Source organism: Necator americanus, chromosome X (assembly GCF_031761385.1).
Source record: "Necator americanus strain Aroian chromosome X, whole genome shotgun sequence".
In the NCBI taxonomy this organism is placed as follows: domain Eukaryota; kingdom Metazoa; phylum Nematoda; class Chromadorea; order Rhabditida; family Ancylostomatidae; genus Necator; species Necator americanus.
In genome coordinates, this window is record NC_087376.1 from 13,810,349 (window position 1) to 13,835,499 (window position 25,151).

Here is a 25,151-nt window from a genome sequence, read left to right on the forward strand (position 1 = left end):
GCAACGTTCTACAAATCTCGCTTAGAGCAAGTTCACCAAGCGGCCAGTATTACGATGGAAAGTATCAGCGCCGCTGTACAAGGTTTGTCCCTAACGTACGATCTTTACGGACTTCTTGTGATGGCTGACAATAAATTGGTAAACTCGAGTTATGACTTTTTCAATGATACGGAAGACGGAGTCACATTGGAACATAGCTTTACCGCCGACTTCATTCGCAGAGAAATCGAATTCATCAAGGAATTTCGGAGACAGGTGGAGACCGAAATCAGCGAAGCTGAGCTTCAAGAGCAAAGAGAAAACCACGTCAACGCCTTCGTCCAGGCTAAAGACGGAATCGAGCATTTCCACCGTGAATTCAAACAATATTACACGGAGATCAAGGGACATACCCGTAACCTGAGCGAGAGCATTCATTGCATCAAGGAAGAACTCCGCCGTGATTTCAAGCAATGTTTCGCCGAAATCAATAAACGAATTACTAATCAGAGCGAGAACATCAATTGCATGAGGGAAGATCTACACCGCGAATTCGGGCAATGTTATAAGGAAATAAAGGAACAGATTCGTGGCCAAAATGACGACATTCACAACATGAAGGGAAACATCGATTGATCAAGAGTTCGCTTGAAAAATTGCTGGCGGCTCCTACCTGTAACGCACCGATAGCAGGTCAAGACCAAACTAAGCCGAAGGAAGTGGCACCAGAAAGGACAAAATCCAAAGACTGGACAGAGAACCCTAATTAGGAAAATCAAGATCCTGTAAAACAAAGGAATGTCGGAGAGGAGGAAGTCGAAGAAGACCTCTTGGATCTATATGACGAATACGAATGTAGAGAGCAGAAGGATGCAAGCGAAAAAGCTTCAACCTATACCAATGAAAGCATTCGACAAAAAAGGGAGCATGCAGAGAAGGAGCGGAGAGAACAATTAGATGAAAGAAGAAACAGGATCGAGGAGTTCCTCATATACAATAGGGACGTACCAGAAAGGAAGATTCGACGGCTTAACTACATGCGATCGGAAGAGCGCTTCCTAACATGCTCATTCTGTTTCGCCAAGGGAGAGCATTACTCAGGCAGTTGTCCAGAGTATGCAACTGTGGACAAAACGAGATCGAGAAGAGCACGCTGTGTCTTATGTCTCGACGGCCGTCATGACACAGAACATTCCTGGAGCAAGGGCATGGCATGCATGTATTGCGGCAGTACGCACCATAACAAGGCCTTGTGTTCCTTGCCAGAGACGATAAATAGGCGTCGTAAGGAACTGGAAAGGGAGAGGGAAGAGCTGCAGACGCTCAAGAACCACCAAAAGGATCAACCAGGGCTCCCGAATTCACAACCCTGGGGGGGGGGAGTGTCACAAACGTGACCATAGATCATAAAAATGAAGAAGTAAAGAAAATATGTTTACTCTCGGTGGAAATGCTCAAGCAAAGAGCATTTGAATAACAGGAAATCAATGGGAGTTGTACTCTCGCGCAGCTGGCGCATCTGGCGGGCAAAAACTACTCGAGCACAATCAGATTGCGAGAGCAACACTGTGCCGACAGCAGACAAAGAACTTGGACCGTATATAAACAGTTCAAGAGTGTTTATTGCTCAGAGCATAGTCCAGCATAGAACCAACCATCTCCTAATTTCTTGCCTCCTTCCCATTTATGTGTGCGCATAATTTTACCTCCTTTTTCCTGTTCTTTATGCATTGTGCACTTCTGTTCGCGCATTGCTCGTTTGTTACTTAACGTGCTTTATGTAACGTGCCTTGTTTGATAGTTCGCTGTACATTATGTCGTACGTCAACATCAATAAGACCGATAAAGTTTAATTACCCAAGTTTGAGGCTAAAACACGTGGCATATTACGAAGAACTGAACCACCGTCATCTCATAGGTACTACATCGTAATTGTGCTCAGCTGTCTGAATCTACATCCTTTCATAAAAATCTGATTGTCCAACATAATTATAAACTTAGGGGATACAGATTGGTACTTAAGAAGTTGGAGAGAGAGATTAGCACTTATAATGTCGACTGAATACTAAACATTTCTGAATGCCTAACTGGAAGTAACCAAATAAGAAGATGAAGAGTAGTAAGCAACAAGTTTAGAATTTCTCAATGACGCCGTTATCACTTTCACCTTATCGCCGTTACACTCTCGATTAATTAAATTACTGAGGAAAAATCAAAACAAATTTGAAACGCTACTCTGACGTGATTTTGTGAATTTACCGCACAACATCCTTCAGGTTCAACTAAGATGTTCAAGATGTATGCGATTCATTCACTGCCTGTTCACGTAGTTTTCCATCCAGGTGATAGAATGCTGAGTTATCTTGAGTTACCAATTCTGGTTATGGAAGTGTACTAACCAGGCTTTGTTTGCTTTCTCTAGTACTGCTTTCTTTCTTATTTTCATTACCAAAAGTGTCAAAGCGTTAAAGTGCAAAGTCGAAACTTTTTTGTTTCTTAATATAGTTTTCGTCGTTCTTATCAGTATTGACTGAAACCAGTTTCAGTTCAGAATAATGGAGCGACAAATTGACAGAAACCATTTTCGATGTTTTCTCTCGTATTCGGTGGGGCAAAAAGGTTCCAGATGCAAAGAAAGATATTCGTGTTGATTGAAGAAAAATGTTTTCAATGAGCAGGAAGCAGATGCGCCTGAACGGAACTTTTCTACTTTCCCAAACGATTTAGACGTAGAGTGATACAAATCAGCAATGCTAGCAACCATTTGAGGAGATGTGCACATAATTATTCCACATTTCCGAAAAGGTGGAAGAGGAAATTAGTAGAAACGCGTAGATAAATGGAGTAGTGCATCAAGATGCAACACTTCGGATGCAGCCGTTAGTGTGACGATCCTTAAAGGCAGGATACCACGAATCTGACGTGGTAGGGGAATCCAATAGCTAAAGATGGAGTCGTAGATATGCGTTGGCTCCGCTCACCTCTCCTTAGTCGTCTTTAAAACGGCGTACAAACCGCTTCAGTTCCTACGAGGAACGTTAGAATACTCTTCCACGTATATGTTCTGATTCCCTCAGCAACCTATTCAGAGGCTTCACACGAATAGGCAGTCGAGGAGAAGTCACTTAGTTTCAACCGCTGCGCAGCTGGATGCGTGTATAAGAGTGGAGCGCTGCAACTGAAATCGTCATGAAAAACGGAGTCTTTCATGCTTTTTTCCATCTTTTTTTTTACTACAATTAGGGAGAGATGAGCGGAACCACCCCAGACCCTGCAATCTACGACGCCGTATAGGGTTTGTCCATTGGGAATCCACACCACGTCATATTCGTGGGGTGATGACTTTAAAATCCTGTTCAGTATTCTTAGGCTTATTGTATGGTATCGGCGCACTGTTCACATCTTCACGCCCGTCGGGGCATCAATCCACCATTTGCCATTAATGTCCCCCGCGACCGGCTGTAAATTTGCTAGAACTGGTTCACATTCATGCCTCCAAAGAAGTCCAAGAGCGGCGAACTCTAATCAGAAAAACCTTCAGGGATGGAAGAATGTCTGGAACGATGGGACGGCCGCTCCTTAGGAAAACATTTTTTCGGGTTCGTTATTAAAATTCAGAATACTCAATATTTGTTGACCTTGAAAACCTAGAAAAAAATGTTCTCAGTCATTCTCGCCTAGCAATACCTCTCCAAAACACCAAATAAACTCCATTCTGATTAGGAAGTGTAACATAACTTGGGTATCGACGAACTAATTGGTCCTACTTACTTAGATACTTGGATGGCCCGTCTTCACTCGACGTGCGGGCCCAGGCATCTCTTCCACTCGTTTCGTTCCCTCGCCATTGTCATCCAAGATGTTCTCAAGCTTCGTGAGTGACGTTGACGAGGTCCTTGAGCCGTATCCAGCTGAGCTCTCAGCTGGTCCATCCGTGCAGCGAACACGTCACTCCATCTCGTTGGCGGTCTCCCTCGGGGGCGTTTAGCGTCCCTTGGGATCCACTCTAGCGTTCTTTTAGTCCATCTATCGTCGATTCTTCTCATGATGTGACCGGCCCATCTATGTTTTGCTTTCGATACATATTCCGCTGGGTCGCGAAGTCGGGACATTCCTTTTATGTCGGAGCTGCGAATACCGGCTAGGTATTGTGTGCGCCGGTCGAACTTCAGAGGACATATTTCAAGGGCTCTGTGGGTAGCAAGTAGCTTCCTAGACGTGGCAGCGGTGTCTGCCCACGTCTCCGCTGCGTAACAGAGCGCTGGAAGGACTGTCGAGTCGAACAGATGGGCACGAAGATCATGGTCCGTCAGTTGGTCCGTAGCTTCCCTGACGGCTGCGAATGCTGCTCATGCTGCTCTCATTCTTCTATTCAGTTCTTCCTTCAAGTCGTTTTCCATGTTCATAGAACGTCCGAGGTATACGTATGACGGAGTTTCCACGATTTGGGAGCCTTCAAGTTGTACTCCTCCGTCCTCGCAGTGCGCGTTCTTCATGAACTGTGTCTTCCTGTTTATTCGTAGTCCTATTCTCTTCCCTGCTTCGTTCAATTCGTTGAGCATCGTTTCTGCTTCATTGGTACTGCTCGAAAAGAGAACGATGTCGTCCGCGAAACGAAGGTTCGAAAGAAATCTTCCATCAACACGTATGCTCCTTTCTTCCCAGGATAGTGATTTCATTATCCATTGCAATGCAGCCGTGAACAGCTTCGGCGATATAGTATCGCCTTGTCGTACCCCCTTTCCAATGGGTATGGTGAGAGGGCGGTGGAAAAGCTGTATCCTAGTCGTGCATCGTTCGTAGCAATTGGCTAATGTCCTCACATACGACGCGTCCACACCTTGATCGACCAGCGCTGACAGTATTGCATTCGTTTCTACGCTGTCAAAGGCTTTCTCATAGTCGACGAAGGTTAGAACAAGGGGCAGGCGGTATTCCCGGCAAACCTCTATGACCCTCGACACGGTCTGGATGTGGTCCAAGCAGCTGAACCCTTGGCGGAATCCAGCTTGTTCTTGAGGCTGGGCTTCATCCAGCGTCCTAGATATGCGTGTGAGGATGATCTTGGTGAATACTTTGTATAACACGCTTAGCAAGCATATCGGACGGTAGTTCCGAAGGTCCTCTCGGTCACCTTTCTTATGGATAAGAACGGTTCGCGAAGTCTTCCACTGGTCTCGGATCCTTTCTTTCTGAAGGTAGGATGTCATGTGCGCTGCTAAGATTATATGAAGCGGATGGCCACCAGCCCGAAGAAAGCCTGCTGATATAAAATCAGGTCCGGGAGCTGTGCCAGGTTTCATGCTCTTGATAGCGACTCGTACTTCCGAAGGGAAATCCGTGGTGGAGCTTTTTCAGTGGAGATGATCGGGCTTGACACAGGAGTTGATGAACGGAAAAGGTTCCAGTAGAACCTCTCCGTAATGATTTCCATTTCGCGACGAGAAGACGTGCGAGTCCCGTCTTCGCTCAGCAAGGTTGCTAGCGGAATATTATATTCGCGGAGATCCCTGCAGCACTTCTTTAGACTCGTTCTTCTTTGTGCTCCTTCCAGTATTTTCTTCTGCGTGTATTTCGAAAGATTCTCTTGCAACGCTCTTCTGCAACTAGTGTTTGCTACTAACCGCTCAATGTGCGATGCATTCGGATCAAGCCTCAAAGCCCTTCTTCTTTCCAACAAGTCATTGGTGGTCTTCGACATTCGATCCAAGTTTGTCGTGAGCGACTTCGAGGCACGTTCAGCACAGGCTCGTAATCCTCTGAGCAGCATCTCGTAGTCCACGTTTGGGTCCTCCTCGATGTGCCAGTCACCTTGAGACAAGGATTCCTCGAGTACGCAATCGTCGTAGACGACTTCTTTTCTTCAACAGCCCGGCGAGACGATTGCCATTTTCATTCCGGTCCCCTAGTCCAAATCTTCCAATCCTGTATTCCTCTTCTGTGGCCTTTCCTAGTTTTGCGTTGAAGTCTCCGACAACGAATTTGTAAAAGGACTTCTCGTTGTGGACTACTTCCTCCAGCTCCTCGTAAAACGCGTCCAATTCGGAATCATCAGCTGCTGAGGTTGGTGAATAGCAGTTGATGATACCGATGGGTTTTTTTGATACATTCATCAAATCTCACTATTGCTTGAAAAAAGACACCTCATGAGTAGTCGGGTTGAAAAGACCTGAAGCTTACTACAGTTGCATAGACGGTCATTAATACGTGACCAACACGTCTGTCTCAACAATGCCCAAGGTTCTCTTGAAAAAGTATACGTGAAGATTCATCAATCTTTCTGTACGCCAACAGTTGGCTTCACGTTCTCTGCTTCCAATTTTCTTATATAAATATCTTTTTGTTTCAAACATGGCAGGCATCTTTCTCAAGAATTTTGTCTCAGTGATGATAGATGCAGGGGGCGGTCAAGCGCAACCGCCAAGAGGTTCCGCTGTGTGATCGATCGGAGGTTCAAATCCGCCCCGTTTAGTTCGCCCTAATCGCCCCGAAAAACGGATTAGGAACTGCCTCCGTTCCTACGAGTTACGTTAGAATGTGCTACCTTTCGCTCTGCCTTCGTTTACACTGGTTTTACTTGGACAAGCCACTGAGGAGGGCTAATTGATTTTCGACCGCTCGCTCATGCTTACCAAAAGTGTTCATTCACGTACCAAAAGTGGGAACAAACGCCGTTTCCCATGTCGTTTTTCAGGACCATTAGAGGGACTGAGCGTGTCCACGTTTATTTCCGTAATTTACAATTCGAACTCTATATCATCCCTTATAGATCCCAATATTGTCAACTTCGTGAGACGCTGCCTTCAACCAACTCATTCAATAATAACATTATATGCGAGAACAAGTTATCAACTTACCTCCGAAAACCTCATTGCCATTCTGAATAGCATAGGTCTTTGCAGTGTACTTATTGAGGTCTCCTCCTTTGAATTCGCTCATCATAGACTTGTTATCTCGCGTACGTTTTTTCGTCATAAACACCTGAACTGCAATGAAATACACCACATGCAATGTAGTCATTTAAACAAGTCATGAGACTACCCATTATTCCACGCTGGAATTAACTTTTATATGTAATTATTATTATCCTGTATTTCCATACTAGTGTAACTCTTCTTTTTACTTTTTTTCAATTTTCTTCATATAATAGTGAACAAATCAGGGGTTTGTAGCGGAGTCGCTAAAAGGTCTGCTGTGGCCACACGGTCGATAGTTCGAAACCGCCCTACTTCATAGGACAGGCCCACGCGTTTCAAAAACCTCAACGATTAGTGGAACGCATTGGCGCATCCCACACGGAATGATACACCAATATACAGTGATACACTTCTAATAGTGTACAAATAGACCTACGGAGCCTCAAGAACGTTCTTTTCCGTCAGTTTTATTTACTTTGCTCTTGCTTTGCTTTACTGTGCCTCTTAGATCTTAGTTTGTAGGAATTCAATTTTTGTGTACCTGTCTTAGATGACCTAATCGGTGGACTGGTGTTATCGCCTCACACAGTTACCCGCATCTTCGCCGAGGCGCATCATCCTTGAGTGTAGCTCTGCCCAACCTTCCCGATCTATACCTTGTGCAGAATCGTAACAATCCTTAGCTCGCGAGAATTAGTCTCGCGTGAACTGTCTATCAAAAACATGCGACCCGAGTAACTTTAAGTCGACAAAGTCCGGCAGTTTAGCGTAACGGAATGGAGTGTTGTTACCCAAAGATTGCATGTATTTGACTTGAGTTGGGTTTTAACAGTATACAGGACGACACCACTATTCTGCAGTATTTGAGTCTCTTTCACTATATAACTGTGCAAGTTAGATAGCTCGTATGTGTCTGGAGCGTACGCTAAAACGTCTTCTTGCAATTAGTACAAGCTGCGCAACCGCGAGCAAGTTATCATCACTCTCGCATGCGCGGCCCCATTCTTGTGTAATTTTGAATAATCAACATTTGTCATAGGGCGGGTGTAGTGTGGTGGTTAGAGGTTCCGCTGCCTGCACGATCGACCGGAGGTTCGAATCGCTCTAGTGTTCACCAAGCCTTTCATCCCCCGGGGTCGATAAATTGGTACCAGACTTGTCTGGGAAGACACATCGGCTAGCCACCACGAGCCAGTGTATAGGCCAGTTACACGTTCGTAAACCTCAAACAATTCTGAATTGAAGTGGACGTGCTGGCGCATCCCAACCAGATTGATTAACGCCAAAAACTTTACCCTTTTTATCCTTTAATCAGTGATAGCGAATGGAGCGAACACCACAGAAAGTCTGAAGTCCGGCTTTAGCCGGACGTTCAGACTGGTATATGTATATACCAGTCTGAATGTTCGGCTAAAGCCGGACTTCAGACTTTCGGTGGTTTTAGCTTCGCCCCCCATCACTGATCAATGAAAGTTAATAGTAGTAGTGTTTTCTGTAAAATTAGATTTTTCAAACAACGCTTTCCTTTTCTTCTTCATATTATAAATTAAGGCGAAAGATTACGGAGCTTTTCTTCTAAACGCGTCAATTCTACATTTGGAGAATATTCAACCATCAGCGACAAACACTCCTTCGATGCCAGATTAACGTAGATACTATTTGAAAGCATTACTCGAAGTATAGGTATTCCTCCTGATTTCCCCCAATAGTTATCATAGAATGATGTTTTAACATAAAATGACGTGAAAGACATCATCCTTTCTACTGATATATATGATATGATACTTATACTGATAAAGATAACGTTCCACGTCAGATCACATAAACATCTTGCTACTATTTAAGCAGCCGTTTGCATGCGTGTTTCCACTTTCTGAGAACGGCTACCAAGTTGAGGCGAACGAAGAAGGAAATAGACACGCGGAGGAGTCGTAAAGGTGAAAAGCAAAGTGCCTAGTCGCCACGGATATGAAACGGCTGCGACCATCTATCTTTTGCGTCTTGCACACGAAGTTATCACGCACCATTTCGACGCCGGTGGATCCGTCTTACATCATTTTATAGCTTTCTGGCGCCGGCACAGCAGTCCGACACCGGTGAACCCCTCGTACCCCCTTCTATAGGTATCTGGGGCCGGCGCACAAATCTGACGCCGCGGGACCCGTTGCACCCTTTATTATAGCTGTCTGGCACCGGGGCATCAATCCGACGCCGGTGGGTCCGTTGCACCCCCTTCTCTGGGTATTAGGCCTCGGTGGACCCGTCACCCTCCACTTCTATAGGTATCTGACGCCGGTGGACCTGTCGCACCCCGTTTTATAGCTTTCTAGCGTCGAGGCACCAACTCGACGCCGGTGGACCCGTCCCCCTCTTTGAATTTCGTAACTGACACACACAGACACACGTGACAGAATAAGCCCGTTATTATATATCATTATATATATATATATATCATTAGCGCTAAAGGGTTTATTCAGGACCTCTTCCCTTCGTCATCTAGTTTTTGGAAAGTTACCGTTGAGAACCGCATCGATGGGGAATATGATAGAAGATCTTCGCGAGTGTACTAGGAAAGCCAAGAGTTTTGAAACCGAAAAGAGTCCACTCTCATGTTTTCAGTAACTCCCGAAGTGATGCTCGGAGTGGAGTCGCGTGAGCTGCAAGCGACCCCGAATATACGTCCACCCTCGCGAGGCTTTGCAGTGTTTAGAGATAAAAGACGACTACAAAAAGAGCGAATAGCACTAATGGTAGAAGTTGCAGTGGAGGAGAAAGAGTACAGGCTAGGCCCGCCGAAAGCTCACCAATGGAATAAAGAAAATCATTCACGACTTTTACTCTAATCTTTTCGGCAGTCATACTTACCCGGCTCCTCATCATCAAAAAGAAGATGGACTTGTTATTCCAGAGTTTCTCCCGTCCGAAGTACGACATGTTTTTGACGGTGGGAAATCGGAAATTGTACGAGGATAAGATCAGAACATTTAAAGAACTTTTCACCAGTAATTTCCAAAATTCTGGTGAGGTTGTTTACTCGTAACGGGTCGGAATGCAAGGTTCCTAAACAGCAGAAGACCAGCAAAACAGTTTGTTGTAAAAGAGAGATCAACATGGCGTCGCCTAATTTTCCTATTGACCATTCTTTACAATTATGGACTGATATATTGATATTGATACCATTGTGGACCATTTTTGGAACTTAGTTGGAACTTGGAAACGGTCACGGAAAATTTAGACAATTAAGGTGTCTGTAATCAGTACATAAAGGTACGAGAGTTGTACTTAGCTTCGCGACCGACAGTGACTTCGCCATTCTACAAGAGCATCATCATTGACATGAAGGAAGGGATTCTATAGGGTGGTACAATCTCACCCAAAGAATTAATGAAACCCTCAAGAACGTAGTGCAAATGCTAGAGTGGAACGACATGTTAATGAAAGTTGGTCGTGAGCTCCACCATCTGTGCTTTGCTGATAATATTGATGTGATAACATCTAGCATCAGCCAAGCAGAACGAATGGTACCCGAGTTTGACGAAACATGTGGATGCGTTAGTGTTCACTTGCATATGCGAAATACGATGCTTCTGAGAAATTGATTAATCCAACTACGAGTATCTAGGTCGGGAAATAAACAAGGAGAACAAATTGGGAGGCAAGTTGGCAGGAGAAAACGAGCGGTACTTCCTGAACCTAGCACTTCGCAAGCAGAAGGAAGATGCGGTCAGCGTCATTGAACTCAGTTGAAAGAGTGAAATTAGGAGTATTTCATTTCAGCACGCCCCATTTGTAAACTATTATACGAAAAAAATTGAAAATCCACAAAATAAAAAGGAAAAGCGTTACATTAATATGGAAATATAAGATAATCGCAGAAAGGCAATGCTTCCCCAATGACTTGGTTGGTTTTTGTTCAATACTCGAATCCTTTCAAGATTGTTCTTGTTATTTTTAAAGGTCATCTGTGCAGCGCTTTAGAACTACTTTTCAGAGGCTCATGATTCAACTCATTTCACTTCCAAACTGCTTTTTTTGACTTGGGCAGCAATACCCTCTTCACCCAGCCTGCGATGTAGTTCCATGTTTTCTACTGTTTTTGTAAGGTGCGTTTCGCTGAAAGTGCTTTGCAGTTGAACACCTGTGTTTACTGCTTCTTCAAGTCTGCAATCACTTCTGCTCGGGTAGATTTTTCTTTTTCTTTTCTTATTTTTTAGTTTGTTATACGCTGGCAACAAGGTGAACCACTCCAGTCACAGCCATTTCGTGCCTCTACTTCGTGACAAAATTCATTTTCTTAAATTGTTTCTTGCCTTTACGCTGTCGGTGATGGTGGAATCTTTGGAATATTAGCAATATTAATCAATATCAATAATAAACTAAAAACGTGTTATATTCCTTGATTACCTTGACTCCCATTGATCTTCGAACTGGTCAAGCGGGCGCCAGCAATTCTTCCATTTGTCCCGATCGCGTGCCACAGTCGCCCAGTGGAACTCTTTTCCATCTCTCCCTTTTTTTGCGTGGGACACGGAGAGCATCATAATTTTTTTGAAGGACTTCGTGAAGAAATCTGACCATCGGGTCGGCGGTCTTCCTGTAGTGCGCTTAATATCGCGGGAAACCGAGTCGCTTACGGCTCTGGTCCAACGGTTGTCATTAAAGCGCATCACGTGTCCGGCCTACCTTATTTAACTTTCCTCGGCAAACGCGGCGGCGTCTCTAATCTTCGATCGCTGACGTAGGAGAGAACTTCGAAGCCCGTCCCTCACTTGCGTGAAACGGGATACTCCTAGCATCACTCTCTCAATTGCGCGTTCAATGACGCTCACCGCGTTTTCTTCCTGCTTGCGAAATGCCCAGGTTTCCGAAGCATAGGTCAAAGCAGATACGGTGGTGTTGAAGAGATGAGCACGGAGCCGGGTGTTCCTGGTCTTCTTCACTACATCCTCGATGCTCTTGTACGCTCCCCAAGCCGCTCTTCCCCTCCTGCCCAGCTCGGGGATCAGGTCGTTCATCATATTCAATTCCGGACCCAGATAAACGTAGCTGGTGCATTCGGATATGTTCGTTCCGTTGAGCGTGAATGAGGCATCCGAGATCCATCCATTCCGCGTGAACATCGTCTTTTGTACATTCAGCTGAAGACCGATGCATCCACATGTTTCGTCGAATTCGGTCAGCATTCGTTCCGCTTGGGTGATGCTAGGTGTTATAAGTACGATGTCATCAGCAAAGCGCAAATGGTGTAGCCGCCGACCATCAACATTCACTCCCATGTCGTCCCATTCCTACTTTCGCATTGCGTTCTCGAGGGTGGCTGTGAATATTTTGGGTGAGATTGTATCACCCTGTCGGACCCCCTCTTCACGTCAATGATGATATTCTTATTGAATGGCGAAATTCCGGTCGTGAAGTTACTGTACAACTATCGAAGTAAATTTATGTACAGAGTAGAGACGCCTTGGTCGTAAAAGGCTTCCACGACCGCTTCCGTCTCAACTGAATCGAATGTGGTCAATCGTACCGAGTCCTTTTCGAAACCCTGCTTGCTTGCATGGCTGTCCTTCATCCAAGACGTTTTCAATCCTATTAAGTATCATTCTTGTAAAGAGCTTGTAGATGACGGAGAGTAAGCAGGTTGGGCGACAGTTGCCGATGTCATGAGTATGATCGTTATCATACAATAGCACAGTCTTGCTGGTCTTCTACTGATTACGAACTTTGCATTCCAAAATGTAACAGGTAAACAGCCTCGTCAGAGTTTTAATAAAGACAAGCGGGAGATCTTCTAGATGTTCAGATCTATCCTGTCAAGATAGTAACGAGTTGTTACCGACATGATATCATGTCGTACACCAGACAGATGCCCCTTTGGTAAGAAGTCAAGTGAACACGGCTGTTGATGATAGCACGACAGCTTGTCGTACATCGGATGGGAGAACCTCTGGAATAACATGTCCGTCTTCTCTCAGATGGAGAGGAGGCAAGTGGACATGGCTGTCGAAGAGATCACAGTAGAAGTTGTAGATGATTTTCTCCATTCCCCTTCTCGATGCAATTCTTGTTCCCTTCGGGTTCCAGAGAGCAGTCGTCCTCTCCTACTGGCAAAGTCTCGACGGGCATAGCGGATGCTTTTCCCTGCCTCTGCAGCTTCAGCCAGCACTTCTGCTCTTCTCTCCTTGAGCTCTTCTTTTATCGCCTCTCTGCAAAGTCTTGCGAGCTCGGACGTGAGTTCTTGGTTCCCTGCGGTTCGTGCTGCTCCACGCTGGCGTATCAGCTCAAGAGTTTCAAGAGACAGGCGCCTCTTGGTGGTTTTAAAACTCTCAGCCTTCTTCGCGCAGTCGTGAAGGTGTTCAACAAGCCGGTCATATTCCTCGTCGATGTTGTCCATTGCGGAATCTTCCCAAAAGCCGGCTAGCGTAGCGAAGAGATCCCAGTTGATGGCAGTCCTGGGATTTCTCTCTCTGAACTTGGCGGCTTTCTCTGCTCTCCTTGTGAAGGAAAATTTTCCTCGGAGGAGGCGATGGTCCGACCACGTATAGAACTTTGGCACAGCGACATCCGTCAGGCAGAACCTTTTGGTGATGACGGTGTTGTTTATTTCATTACGGTACCCTCCACAGGGTGACCCCCACATCCAACGTGGAGAGGTGGGCTTGTGGAATTGCGAGTTCCCACGTATGGCCTCGCGGGCTGTGAGCTCGAACGTGAGTTCTTGGTTGTCTGCAGCTCGCGCAGCTCCACGCTAACGTATCACCTCCAGAGTTTTCGGAGACAGACAATCTTTTATGGTTCAAAAATTCTTTGCTTTCTTCGTACAGTCGTGAACATGTTCTACAAGCCGTTCACATTCCTCGTCGATGTTGTCCATGACGGTATCTTCCCGGAAGCCGACAAACGAATTGAGAAGCTCCCAGTCGATGATTCGCTGCGTTATCTCCTCTCTGTGTGAAAAAACATTTTTCTTGAAAAAAGGATAGTCCGATCCCGTATGGAACTTTGGCACAACAACGACATCCGTCAGGCAAAACCTTTTACTGACGATGACGTGGTCAGATCCATTACGGTACCCTCCACCGTGTGACTCCCACACCCAGCGTTGAGAGGAGGGCTTCTGGAATTGCGGATTCCCATGGATGGTCTCAATCGTAATGATGAACTCGAGAGCCTTCTTTTTGTTCACTCCATTCTAGGCCGTGAGTCTCGATGTGAAGTTCCTTAGGCGTTCTTCTTGGGTCAATTTTGGCGTTGAAATCACCAATTATGACCTTGTACAAGATATGATCTTCTCCGTGAAACTTCTCCAGGTCCGTAGAAAGCTTCGACTTCCTCTTCTTCGTAGCTTGATGTTGGAACTAGACTAAGCGACGAAGATAGTCAAAGCTAGGGTTGCATCACATCTTCTCATCCGCAGACGTCCGATTCTGGTCGTAAGTTGTTCGTCCATGTTCTTGGCCATACTCGCCCTGACGACGACGCCAACTCCACCAACTCCTCTACTGTCGCATATTAATAAGAACAGTTCTTCTCCAGTGTCATAACGGCGTTCAGTGGGTGGCGTCGCCTCCTCTCGATCAGTCCGAGGACGTCGTACTTTAACTTAACTTACTTCCTGACTTCTATCATGAGATCTTCGATGACCGCTTCCGATGCAAGGGTACGTGCGTTATAAGTACAGATCACCATCGTAGTCCTTTTCCATTTTGGTAGCATAGATGACTCCGGCAACCTGTCCTTCCTGGCGCTTTTCTTCGGAATCAGAAGACTCTTTTCTATTAATGTGAAATGCGTAAATTTTTAAACCCATGGTAGGTTGGAAACCTCTAGTCCCACGGGTGCGGGGGAGAACGTTTGTCCTCCCAGAGTGGACAAATGGAGCTCATTTGTTGGAGCCGACTCCAAACCGCCTCCCTTGCATCTTCCAGTCACTTGATTGCAGGTTTTTGGCCGGAACGACATGCATACAAGGATGTCATGAGTCAGTCCTGGCTCAGCAGAAATAGGGAGTCCATCCCCTAAATCCATCCGCGTTCCTAACTAGGCACGAGGTCGCATTTTGTCCGCGATTAGCCCCTTTAGCGACCTGGGGATGTACCATGTAGCCTCGCGACTAACCGGATGTGATCCCTCTAGTGAGGGAGATCTCTCTCCCTCACTGTTCATTCCATTGCAGGCCTTCATTGGGTCCCAATGTGAAGTTCCACAGGCGTTCTACTTGGGCCAGTTTTGGCGTTGAAATCGGGAAATATGACTTTGTAGAAGGCATGATCTTCTCTGTAGAACTTCTCCAGGTCCATATAGAAAGCTTCGACTTCTTCTTCTTCGTAGATTGATGTCGGAGCGTAGGCGATGAAGTTGCTCAATCTGAGATTTGACCACATCTTCTCATCCGTAGATGTCCGATTCGGGTAGTAAGTTGTTTGAAAGAGTCGATGTTCATTGCCACACTCGTGTTGACGAGGAAGCCAAGTCCACCATTACTCTACTTTCGCGTGGGTAGCGTCTCCTCGTCTCGGTCATTCCGTTGAGGTCATACTTAAGCTTCTTGCATCATCGCACTCAATGCAAGCGTGCGGCTGTCGTAAGTACAGGTCGTCATCCTTGTCCTATTCCGTTTCGGTAGCCTATATGACTTCTGCAACCTCGTCTTTCCTGTTGCTACCGTACCAGGCTTTTCTTCGGAATCAGGATATTCTTTTCTATTACTGTGACATGCGTAAAATTTCAAAACATTTGGCCAGGTTGCAAGCCTCTAGTTCCATGAGTTTTTGGGAGGACGTTGCGTTCTCCCGGAGTGGACATGTGGAACTTATTTGTTGTTGGCCACTCGAAACCACCTCTTTTGCATCTCCCAGTCACTTAAATAGTGGTTTTTGGGCAGACGGACGTTTGGGTCAGAATGATGTTATGAGTCAGTCCTGACTCAGAGTCCACCCTTCAAATCCACCCGCGTCTCTGGGCAAGCACAAGGTCGCTTTTGGTCCGCAATTAGCCCCCTATCCGCTACCCGGGGACGGGTTACGTACGTACTAACCGGCTCTAATGAAGGAGATCAGTGGTGTGATATTCATCGACTGCATATTCTTCACCAATGTCTCTACCATAAACCGCGTTGCAGGATGGACTGACTGATAATTTGTGGGTGATTGGATAATAATAAGGCATCTGTCGCATAAGATTAATGGTATACTTAACAAATGCAGCGGCTCCAGTAATTTTGGCTTTTTTTGTTGTTTTTTGTTGTTGGTTTGGCTTGTTGACATAGGATTTCGTCAACAAGTGTCTATCATAATTATAATATACGATAATTGAATAAAATATTATTATCATAATCGACAAAAACAATCGATTTCACTGATTTGTTGGATGTTGCGTACCTTCTTCCTAGGCCCGATAAGGTTCCAAATACTTGAGCACACCGATTACCGATATAATGATAGTTTCACAGAAATTATCCAAATTATGTGGATTAGCACTAGAAGTCTGTAGAGAGGAAAGCTCTTTCAGCCTCTTTAAAACACTGTAAGAGTTGGTGATTTCGTACGCGGTGACTATCTCCGAGCAATGTAGGGTATGCGACATATTTTGGCGCCTTAGCTGGCTATTAATAACAGGCTCTATATCAAGTCCACATTCCGTTCACTCTTCCTTACTGAAGAGCCTCGGGAGTGAATAGCACTTGACATTCTTATTTATTCTCTGCTTCCTAATCTGTATTTTACTCCTTCCGTCTAAGGGTAGAGGCGAAACGGAAGTATTGCTATATTCTAAGCTATTTCCCTAATATTCAGCTCTGTAATAATCTAATTTCTATTATTCTACTGTATTAGAATACTATTATAGTGTTCGCATCACTTTAGTTTAGAACGATTTGGAAAATGAAATGAGAAACACGTTTTCTCCAGTAGCCTCTAATATTCGTAATAACATCTCCACTCTGGTGGTATGTCGAAAGAATGTATGTACAGATTTGTCGACTTGTGTTGATTTGATTTGTATATCCCAAAATAATAATTCCGAAAATATAATACTGATAGTTTCTCCACCAATAGGGCACCAAGATCTTGCATGAGTGGTAAAGAGTTATGTTTAATAACAGCTTTTTGATTTTAGGACAGAATATCGCAGACTTTCATATATGCTTCCTCAGTTTTTTACTCACCACCTAATGCTAGCAAATAGCAAGCACTATTAGATTCTTTATATTGGATGTTAGCCAAACGTTGAGCCACTATACTAGTGCGTATAGAGAATTGCAGAAGAAGAGCAAAACCACAAAGAAAAAAAAAACTGGAGACTTCTGCTGAGTTATTAGAAATGATCTGCTACAATATAATATGGGTTTGTTACTTTTCCAAAATAAGCTCTAATTCTAATAAGCCTTGTAATTTACCCTTTGCATGTGGCAGAAATCTAATTGAGAAACTTATTAGTGTTTGCATTACTACTAAACGACTAACTGGCTCGAATCCACTTCCGTGTTGCTCCTGAAGCATACGAAGTCGAAAGGAGGCGTGTCCATTTCGGAAGCGACTCTTAGGACTGGTTGTCACTGAAGGCGAGCCAACCAACTCATCCTCTCCAACCAGGGCAGCAATCTCAAGAACGTTACTTGATCTTAATATCAAAGTAGAGCGTACTGATAAATAAATGATGAAATAACGTTTCCCCTTTATTCTCTGCTGAATTCAGTAGGAAATTTTAGCGAGTTTGTAACATGATTGCTGTTAATAATCAAGAATCATTTTACCATCTCTCATTTTCCTGTCAAGTTCTCTTTTCAAGAAGTTTTCCTTTTCACTTTAGCTGCACAGAAGTTTACTTGGTCGAGATTAGCACAGCTATACAGCCAACAAAACATTCAACATTCAAGTTAGTGAAATCATACCTTGAAATCCAAAAGTGCGTCATAGTCATACCAAAATGATACGAATATTCGAACACGACATGACATGGCACGAATAAATGAACAACTGCGATTTGCGACTTTATTCGAACATGACACGAATAAATGAAAAACTGCGACAGCAACTGCGCTCGAAGCGTGCAGTGAGGTGTAGCACGAACGAGAACACGTTTCAAGACAGTTTCCACACTATATCTTAGTACTTACACATAATTTTACTTATCGACAATGAAAAAGAACAGTGCGATCTCTGCCGAAATTTTCCTACTTTCGCAAAGTGGAAAAACAACTAGTACCGAGGGAGGCTGCATTCTAAAAGCTTTTCTCATTTTCTACTTCCTATACACAATTTTACTCATTGACAGTGATTACAGGCGATGAATAGTTCGATCCCTGCCTGAGTCTTGATTTTTGCAAAGTCGAAAAAAAATATTGTGAAGAACATTTTACTGACGATTTTTCTGAAACTGCATTGACAGAACTATTTACCGCACTTATGAATGAATAATGCATGATTCAGAGGTAATTTTAGCGATTAATATAGGCCCTGATTAGGAATGACTTCTGGACTGTTCGGATTTTCTTAGCTTGAAGCAAACATTAATAATGGACCGCGGAAAAAGCGAAGAAAGAAAAGAAGGAACGCGTTTCGCAGAGGAAAGTCTGCGCTGTAAAACGTTCACATTATCTTTTTTAAAACACTTCGTTTTTCTTTTTCAAAACTATTATTTGAAAAAAGTTGAGCATCTTAGCAAAATGTTCAGGTTGTTCTCAACTAATTTTTGAGAAAGAGAACCACCGAGAAAAAGTTAAAGTGACTTCCGATAGCGCAAATGTTCTGATATAGAATGTTTCAACGCGAATTGACTTTTGTAAACTACGAGGTGAGTTACTGCACTTTGTTGGAAGTCATTCAGAATTTGACGCGCAGTCGAAAGTCTGAAACTTCGCAATTTGCTCATTGCGAGGTTACGGTAGCGGGGTTGGAAAATCCTGGACATTTTCTGATGGCATCAAAGAAAACGTTTAGCTGGAAGTTTTGATCTGTGTAGGTGTTCCATGTGTTGATTACTTGTATTGGATACTTGTGCTGGACTTTGGCAGTTGACAGTCTCGTTCGATGTGTCACGAGGGATACAGCCCAGCAACTTTATTCAGCACTTCCTTGAGATACTGGGTTAAACCCATGTAAGAGTAACAATGATAAACAACATTCAGAAGTTAAGAACAGGAAAAATAGCACAATGAACCTTCTGTGGCTATTTATACGGTACACTGAGGCCGAAGTAGACTATTATAATGTCCTGCACATGCTAACACAAAGGAGCACTCGATTGGCCTGTAAACATCTTTGTCCAAATGAACCATTTTTTGCAGCTGCAAGGCTAAGAACTACAAATTCGGCCGCCAGACAGCGTTAACTCAAGTTACATGATGAATCATTGACAGACAGACATTGTTTAAGGCACGAAAAGCAATAACTGAGCAAATTAAGTATTATCAGGTTCGTGATGCTTCCACCGGCAAACAGTAGAGGGCTCATGTGAATTTGAACAAGAGCTGGAACATCCGTCTCGATCCGCAGCATGTTACATTGGGGAGTTGAAGACGTCCTCGATCTCCTTCAGTTCTTTTCGCAGATTCGAGAATTCCTTTTGCAGTGTATCCCTCAACTCTGGTAGTGGGCATATGACCGAATGATGCTCCTCCTTGCGACAGTACCCACAACGTCTTACCGCTTTGCAGCATTCCGAAGCTCGGTGGAATGTGTCGAGACAGCGCGTACATCTTACTATTCGCTGGCGTTCTCCTACCGTCCTGTATGTCGGACAGCTATCACTGTAGTGTTGGGACCGCTATGGCGCGAGAAGATTCGGTTTGGCATTTGTGATGATTTCTTATCTTAGTGAAGGACTTCTGCCATCTGGTCTCTCATCCATTTCTTTCGTCTCTGAACTTCGCGGTTAGGCGATCTCGACCCTTGTCTTTGCATTTCATCCTTATTTTTTCTTGCAGCGGTTGTCCACATCTCTTTATCCTTTAGCTGAGGGTTCGTCTCCTTGCTGGACTGGCATTTCCGGTTGACTTTGCACCTCTTCACCATCTAGGTCCAATAAGTCCTCTTCGACTTCACTTTCAGGGGATTTACTTGCTCGTGGTTTCTCACTGCTCTGGAATAAACATTGAAGTATTGAAGTTTGACCGCATTTGTGAGCTGTCGACATCACGTTTCGATGTCTGGTCTCCATGTCTTTCGGGAGAGTTTTGAGCGCTGTTAGTTTCTCTCCAAAACATGTGAATTCCTATCTGGTGGTGTTCCGAAGTTCTTCCATAAGTCTGAAGGCTCAGTGAAGGTCTTTGAAGACTGAAACTCAGTGAAGGCCTTTGAAGTTTCCACATGGATTTTCTGGTGGTCTTCATTTTCGATCTGTTTTATCGCCTCACGCATCTCCATTTCGATGCTTCTTTGGAGCCCATCCAAAAATTCGAGCTCCTTCTTGGTAGATTCATTAACGAATGCTGGCTTAAGTGAGACACCGTTCCTGGTCGTAAAGTTCAGAGCTTTCCTCTTCGCGAAAAGAGTTGATACGTTGTCCAGATAGCTTTGCACCGTCATTTGATAGATTAATGGATGTCATGATGTTGAGGACTAACTGAACGAACTGTTTGATTTTTGTTCGCACTTCGTGTTCCGTTGGGAGTGTTGAGGCGAAGCGAACGCAGGTTCGTTTAAATCGGAGCTGCTCTTTAGTTGTTGCTCCTCCTCCTTGCGCCTCCTAAGTGGCTCTTCATAGGATTCGTCGTGGGTGTTCATTGTATCAAAAGCATATTGAAACTTGCATGTTGTTGATAGCTTAGCTATGTACATAAATTATATAGCTGGATTTCACTTCATTATTCTATTGTTGTAGCGTCTTCGTCGCTAACTTTTGCTGATACGAAGTTGACCGTTTAGCTTAGAAAAAGTTTGCAGGAAAAACATGCAATGTATATGAGAAGTTTCATCGCTGCATCTTTTTGAAAAAATCAACCCTTTCCTTGGGAAGTTTAAGTTTTGTGCAAGATATCGACCAGTGTTACTTTGATTCACAATAGAAACAATATGGTGTTCGTCTCCTATCTTGCCAAGGGTTTGGTTTAGTCTCTATGGGTAGTTTTTCCGCTCAGTTTTCACCGGCATGTTGTGTTCAATCTCTCGCTCTTGCCGGATAACTATTTCAAGGGTTTCCAGCTGTTTCTTCAGATTCCGGACATGTTCTGCAAGTAAAGACACTTTCTTCTTGGACAATAACATGGGCTATCAAGACTAACTCCTTTGCTTTCGAGCTGCTTGATGCGAGATGAGATCTTGTCGAAAAGATTGCACTAGTCTTGGAAGTCAGTGCATTGTGCAAACTGAGTCTCTAGTCTTTTATGTAGACTGGTTATGATTGCGGACGTACTGCCGTACTTTTCCCGCAAGTGTTCCAGCACCAGAAGGTAATTTGATGTAGTCGCTTGGAAGCGTTCTTCAGACTGTCGTGCCTCTCCTTTTAGGGCTCTCAGTAAGTAGTTGAACTTCTGTAGATTTAAGAGCGGGGGCGAGTGCATTGTGGCGTTAAAAATTTTTCAGAGATTGTCTCATTGCCAGTTTTTGCCGCTAAATTCTGGGATAAGAAGCCTGGATAATTATACGCGACCCACTGGTGTTTCCTGATTTTGCACTCCAGGGTCCGGGTATACGCGTACTTCCATTTGAGTTCTTATTTTTGACGTCAAGACGTGTTTTCGCACCTCAAGACACGCGAGAAATGTTTCCGTTTCGGAAAGAAGTGTGTTGAATTTCTCGATGAGTTCTGTTTTCTTCTTCACCTCTTGGTGGCATTTCTGTTCTGTCGATTTCTATGCTGCAAACGCGTGAATGATCTTTTGGAGAGAAGTTTGTACAGTTCGAATACACACTAGCGCTGAGTCTATTTCGCACATTTTTCAGCGAAACCTCCTCCCTCGGCGGAGATTTCCGATTCACCCAGGCTAGCACAATTTTTTGGGACGTCGGCTAGCACATTAAATTGCCGAGCCACGACCCATTTGCGGATTTTGAGAGAAGTTGCCATTGAGAATGTAGGTATGCGGATCTTATGTGCCAATCATAGATAGTAGTTGTTAACAACGAGGAGCAGACGATGATTGATGTTAATTGCACCGATCAATTTATTGCTTACAATGTTAGTGAAGTTGCTTAGGGATTTTATAGATGAGTAGAAGTTATAATTAAAGGAAGCGGAAGCGTTAACATGCAAATTCATACTGCAATTTGTCTGAGTGCTAACCTTAATCTGGTTGCATTTCCCTGGTGATCAGTTCCTCAATGGTTGTAGCTTAGTTCGTCGAATCTGCCATGAAACACCACTTGTGTTGGTTACTTGTACTGGATACTTGTATTGGACTTCGGCAGTTGACAGTCGGTTACAACTTAGCAACGTTATTCAGTACTCCCTTTAGATACTGGGTTAAACTAAATAAGATTCGCCACCGTATATCGCAAAGTAGCCCACTGATCTATATATTTTGGGCGGCGACCTGTGGTGAAAGCTAGGCTCACAGGCTGCACATTGGACCCTGCCGTCTCGGATGTTGGACGTCATGGCGACCGGTGAGATGCGATCAGATCTCAAGCTGCTCAGGACGTCTTTGATTCTAGACCAAGGCGACACACGCATGACTCACCATGGAGACTGTCACAGACTGTGTATTTACAATGCGAGAACAGTGTCAACAGACGCTGACCTGCATGCCCTTCTCGGAGCTGCAGAGCGTATCAAATTTCACGTGATTGCTCTGCAGGAGACCAAGTGCAGAAGGAGCGACGTACAAAAGATGAATGACGGTACACTCGTCATTCGTGGAGAGAAGGTTTCGTCGCGAAATGTAGACAGTGTTGGTTTTGTTGTGCACCCATTTGTCGTCCAGCTTGTCGATTCTCACGAGATCCTGTCACCCCGTCTGGCCATTCTTCGCCTCCACCCTCTGCGCCAAAAACCCATCAGTATCATCAACTGCTACTCACCAACATCAGCAGCTGATGAACCCGAATTGGACGCGTTTTATGAGGAACTGGAGGAAGTAATCCGCAACGAGAAGTCCTTCTACAAATTCGTTGTCGGAGACTTCAACGCAAAACTAGGAAAGGCCACAGAAGAAGAATACAGGGTTGAAAGATTTGGACTAGGGGACTGGAATGAAAATGGCAATCGTCTCGTCGAGCTGTTGCCCGCCGCTCGCCTCTTTCATGAGAATTCCCTTTCCATGGAGAAGAATAATCGTCGGTGGACATGGGAATCGCCCAATGGTGCGACTCGTGCGGAGGTCGATCACATACTCACAAACCCGAGGTGGTGTCTACGTGATGTCTCGGTAGTACCATCGTTTTGTAGTGGTTCTGATCACCGTATCCTTCGTGCGAAATACGACTTAACCACACGCTGGAAGAAAACATTTACTATCGGCAACGAAGGAAAAAAGAAGTCGTCTATGACGATTGCGTACTCGAGAACTCCTTGTCCCAAGGTGATCAGCACATCGAAAGGTACCCAAACGTGGACTATGAGATGCTGCTTAGAGGATTACGAGCCTGTGCTGAGCGTGCCTCGAAGTCGCTCACGACAAACTTGGATCGAATGTCGAAGACCACCAATGACTTGTTGGAAAGAAGAAGGGCTTTGAGGCTTGATCCGAATGCATCGCACATTGAGCGGTTAGTAGCAAACACTAGTTGCAGAAGAGCGTTGCAAGAGAATCTTTCGAAATACACGCAGAAGAAAATACTGGAAGGAGCACAAAGAAGAACGAGTCTGAACAAGTGCTGTCGGGATCTCCGCGAGTATAATATTCCGCTAACAGCCTTGCTGAGCGGAGACGGGACTCCCACGTCTTCTTGTCGTAGGATTGAAATCATTACGAAGAGGTTCCTTTTAATTCCACGGATTCTCCTTCGAGAAGTACGAGCCGCTATCAAAAGCATGAAACCTGGCACAGCTCCGGGACCTTACTTTACACTTTCTTCGCCCTGATGGCCATTCTCTTCATGTAATCTTAGCGGACACATGACATCTTACCTTCAGAAAGAAAGGATTCCAGACCAGTGGAAGACCTCGCGAATCGTTCTTATCCATAAGAAAGGTGACCGAGAGGACCTTCGTTACCACCGTCCGATATACTTGCTGAGCGTGTTTCACAAGATGTTCACTAAGATCATCCTCACGCGCATACATAGGACGCTGGATGAAGCCCAACCTCAAGAACAAGCTGGATTCCTCCAAGGGTTCAGCTGCTTGAGCCACATCCAGACCGTGTCGAGCGTCATAGAGGTTTGCCAGGAATACCGCCAGCCCTTTGTTCTAACCTTCGTCAACTATAAGAAAGCTTTCGACAGCGTAGAAACGAATGTAATACTGCCAGCGCTTGTCGATTGCAGTGTGTACGCCTCGTATTTGAGGTCATTAGCAAACTGCTACAACCGATGCACCACCAAGATACAGTTTTTCCTCCGCCCCCTCACCATACCCATTGGAAAGGGAGCACGACAAGGCGATACTATATCGCCGAAGCTGTTCACGGCTGCATTGCATTAGATAATCAAATCACTTTCTTGAGAAGAAAGGGGCATGTACGTTGATGGAAGATTCCTCTCCAATCTTCGTTTTGTGGACGTCGTTCTCTTCTCGAAAAGTACCAATGAAGCAGAAACGATGCTCAACGAATTGAACGAAGCAGGGAAGAGAATAGGACTACGAATAAACAGGAAGACACAGTTCATGAAGAACGCGCACTGCGAGGACGGAGGAGTACAACTTGAAGGCTCCCAAATCGTGGAAACTCCGTCATACGTATACCTCGGACATTCTATGAACATGGAAGGCGACTTGAAAGAAGAACTGAATAGAAGAATGAGAGCAGCATTGGCAGCATTCGCATCTCTCAGGGAACCTACGGACCAACTGACGGACCAAGATCTTCGTGCCCATCTGTTTGACTAGATAGTTCTCCCAGCGCTCGGTTACGTAGCGGAGACGTGGGCAGACACCGCTGCCACGTCTAGGAAGCTACTTGCTACCCACAGAGCCCTTGAAATATGTCCTCTGAAGTTCGACCGGCGCACACAACACCTAGCCGGTCTTCGTAGCTCTGACTTAAGAGCTATTTCCCGTCTTTGCGACCAAGCGGAATATATATCGAAAGCAAACATAGATGGGCCGGTCACATTATGAACAAATCGACTATCTGAAAGCTCAACTGGATACGGATCAAGGACCTCGTCAATGTCACTCATGAAACATGAGAACATCTTGGATGAAAATGGCGAGGGA

The 25,151-nt window shown here is 44.8% G+C and overlaps 15 protein-coding genes across 17 annotated transcripts; 4 read left to right on the forward strand and 11 right to left on the reverse strand.

Moving 5' to 3' along the window:
- Positions 1–54: 54 nt before the first annotated feature.
- Positions 55–615, forward strand: RB195_022944 (uncharacterized protein; the record flags this gene model as incomplete). The annotated part of the gene is made up of 1 exon (XM_064210210.1): positions 55–615. The coding sequence occupies one exon, from the start codon at positions 55–57 to the stop codon at positions 613–615; it is 561 nt and encodes a 186-aa protein (XP_064066091.1).
- Positions 616–3,773: 3,158 nt separating this feature from the next.
- On the reverse strand, positions 3,774–4,091 carry RB195_022945 (uncharacterized protein; the record flags this gene model as incomplete). Its single annotated transcript, XM_064210211.1, has 1 exon — positions 3,774–4,091. One exon carries the CDS (start codon positions 4,089–4,091, stop codon positions 3,774–3,776), a length of 318 nt encoding a protein of 105 aa, XP_064066092.1.
- A 237-nt stretch (positions 4,092–4,328) lies between these two features.
- On the reverse strand, positions 4,329–5,189 carry RB195_022946 (uncharacterized protein; the record flags this gene model as incomplete). Its single annotated transcript, XM_064210212.1, has 1 exon — positions 4,329–5,189. One exon carries the CDS (start codon positions 5,187–5,189, stop codon positions 4,329–4,331), a length of 861 nt encoding a protein of 286 aa, XP_064066093.1.
- An 89-nt stretch (positions 5,190–5,278) lies between these two features.
- Positions 5,279–5,749, reverse strand: RB195_022947 (uncharacterized protein; the record flags this gene model as incomplete). The annotated part of the gene is made up of 1 exon (XM_064210213.1): positions 5,279–5,749. One exon carries the CDS (start codon positions 5,747–5,749, stop codon positions 5,279–5,281), a length of 471 nt encoding a protein of 156 aa, XP_064066095.1.
- On the reverse strand, positions 5,279–6,954 carry RB195_022948 (uncharacterized protein; the record flags this gene model as incomplete). 2 transcript variants are annotated; one of them, XM_064210214.1, is made up of 2 exons in its annotated part: positions 5,279–5,790; positions 6,837–6,954. In XM_064210214.1, the coding sequence occupies 2 exons, from the start codon at positions 6,952–6,954 to the stop codon at positions 5,279–5,281; spliced, it is 630 nt and encodes a 209-aa protein (XP_064066094.1). The 2 variants fall into 2 exon arrangements, with proteins under 2 accessions (XP_064066094.1, XP_064066096.1); XM_064210215.1 differs by lacking the exon at positions 6,837–6,954 and having other exon boundaries at positions 5,787–6,092.
- Positions 6,955–11,584: 4,630 nt separating this feature from the next.
- On the reverse strand, positions 11,585–12,172 carry RB195_022949 (uncharacterized protein; the record flags this gene model as incomplete). Its single annotated transcript, XM_064210216.1, has 1 exon — positions 11,585–12,172. One exon carries the CDS (start codon positions 12,170–12,172, stop codon positions 11,585–11,587), a length of 588 nt encoding a protein of 195 aa, XP_064066097.1.
- Positions 12,173–12,864: 692 nt separating this feature from the next.
- RB195_022950 (uncharacterized protein) lies at positions 12,865–13,533 on the reverse strand (the record flags this gene model as incomplete). The annotated part of the gene is made up of 1 exon (XM_064210217.1): positions 12,865–13,533. The coding sequence occupies one exon, from the start codon at positions 13,531–13,533 to the stop codon at positions 12,865–12,867; it is 669 nt and encodes a 222-aa protein (XP_064066098.1).
- A 156-nt stretch (positions 13,534–13,689) lies between these two features.
- On the reverse strand, positions 13,690–16,000 carry RB195_022951 (uncharacterized protein; the record flags this gene model as incomplete). Of its 2 annotated transcripts, XM_064210219.1 has the most annotated exons (5): positions 13,690–14,078; positions 14,165–14,251; positions 14,313–14,489; positions 14,580–14,668; positions 14,746–14,921. In XM_064210219.1, 5 exons carry the CDS (start codon positions 14,919–14,921, stop codon positions 13,690–13,692), a joined length of 918 nt encoding a protein of 305 aa, XP_064066099.1. The 2 variants fall into 2 exon arrangements, with proteins under 2 accessions (XP_064066099.1, XP_064066100.1); XM_064210218.1 differs by lacking the exons at positions 13,690–14,078; positions 14,165–14,251; positions 14,580–14,668; positions 14,746–14,921 and adding an exon at positions 15,931–16,000 and having other exon boundaries at positions 14,257–14,495.
- Positions 15,074–15,277, reverse strand: RB195_022952 (uncharacterized protein; the record flags this gene model as incomplete). Its single annotated transcript, XM_064210220.1, has 1 exon — positions 15,074–15,277. One exon carries the CDS (start codon positions 15,275–15,277, stop codon positions 15,074–15,076), a length of 204 nt encoding a protein of 67 aa, XP_064066101.1.
- A 3,341-nt stretch (positions 16,001–19,341) lies between the features above and the next one.
- On the reverse strand, positions 19,342–19,590 carry RB195_022953 (uncharacterized protein; the record flags this gene model as incomplete). Its single annotated transcript, XM_064210221.1, has 1 exon — positions 19,342–19,590. The coding sequence occupies one exon, from the start codon at positions 19,588–19,590 to the stop codon at positions 19,342–19,344; it is 249 nt and encodes an 82-aa protein (XP_064066102.1).
- A 245-nt stretch (positions 19,591–19,835) lies between these two features.
- On the reverse strand, positions 19,836–20,051 carry RB195_022954 (uncharacterized protein; the record flags this gene model as incomplete). Its single annotated transcript, XM_064210222.1, has 1 exon — positions 19,836–20,051. The coding sequence occupies one exon, from the start codon at positions 20,049–20,051 to the stop codon at positions 19,836–19,838; it is 216 nt and encodes a 71-aa protein (XP_064066103.1).
- Positions 20,052–20,077: 26 nt separating this feature from the next.
- RB195_022955 (uncharacterized protein) lies at positions 20,078–20,419 on the reverse strand (the record flags this gene model as incomplete). The annotated part of the gene is made up of 1 exon (XM_064210223.1): positions 20,078–20,419. The coding sequence occupies one exon, from the start codon at positions 20,417–20,419 to the stop codon at positions 20,078–20,080; it is 342 nt and encodes a 113-aa protein (XP_064066104.1).
- Positions 20,420–22,416: 1,997 nt separating this feature from the next.
- RB195_022956 (uncharacterized protein) lies at positions 22,417–23,508 on the forward strand (the record flags this gene model as incomplete). Its single annotated transcript, XM_064210224.1, has 1 exon — positions 22,417–23,508. The coding sequence occupies one exon, from the start codon at positions 22,417–22,419 to the stop codon at positions 23,506–23,508; it is 1,092 nt and encodes a 363-aa protein (XP_064066105.1).
- Positions 23,509–23,888: 380 nt separating this feature from the next.
- Positions 23,889–24,416, forward strand: RB195_022957 (uncharacterized protein; the record flags this gene model as incomplete). Its single annotated transcript, XM_064210225.1, has 1 exon — positions 23,889–24,416. One exon carries the CDS (start codon positions 23,889–23,891, stop codon positions 24,414–24,416), a length of 528 nt encoding a protein of 175 aa, XP_064066106.1.
- A 33-nt stretch (positions 24,417–24,449) lies between these two features.
- Positions 24,450–24,821, forward strand: RB195_022958 (uncharacterized protein; the record flags this gene model as incomplete). The annotated part of the gene is made up of 1 exon (XM_064210226.1): positions 24,450–24,821. The coding sequence occupies one exon, from the start codon at positions 24,450–24,452 to the stop codon at positions 24,819–24,821; it is 372 nt and encodes a 123-aa protein (XP_064066107.1).
- Between the last annotated feature and the right edge of the window lie 330 nt (positions 24,822–25,151).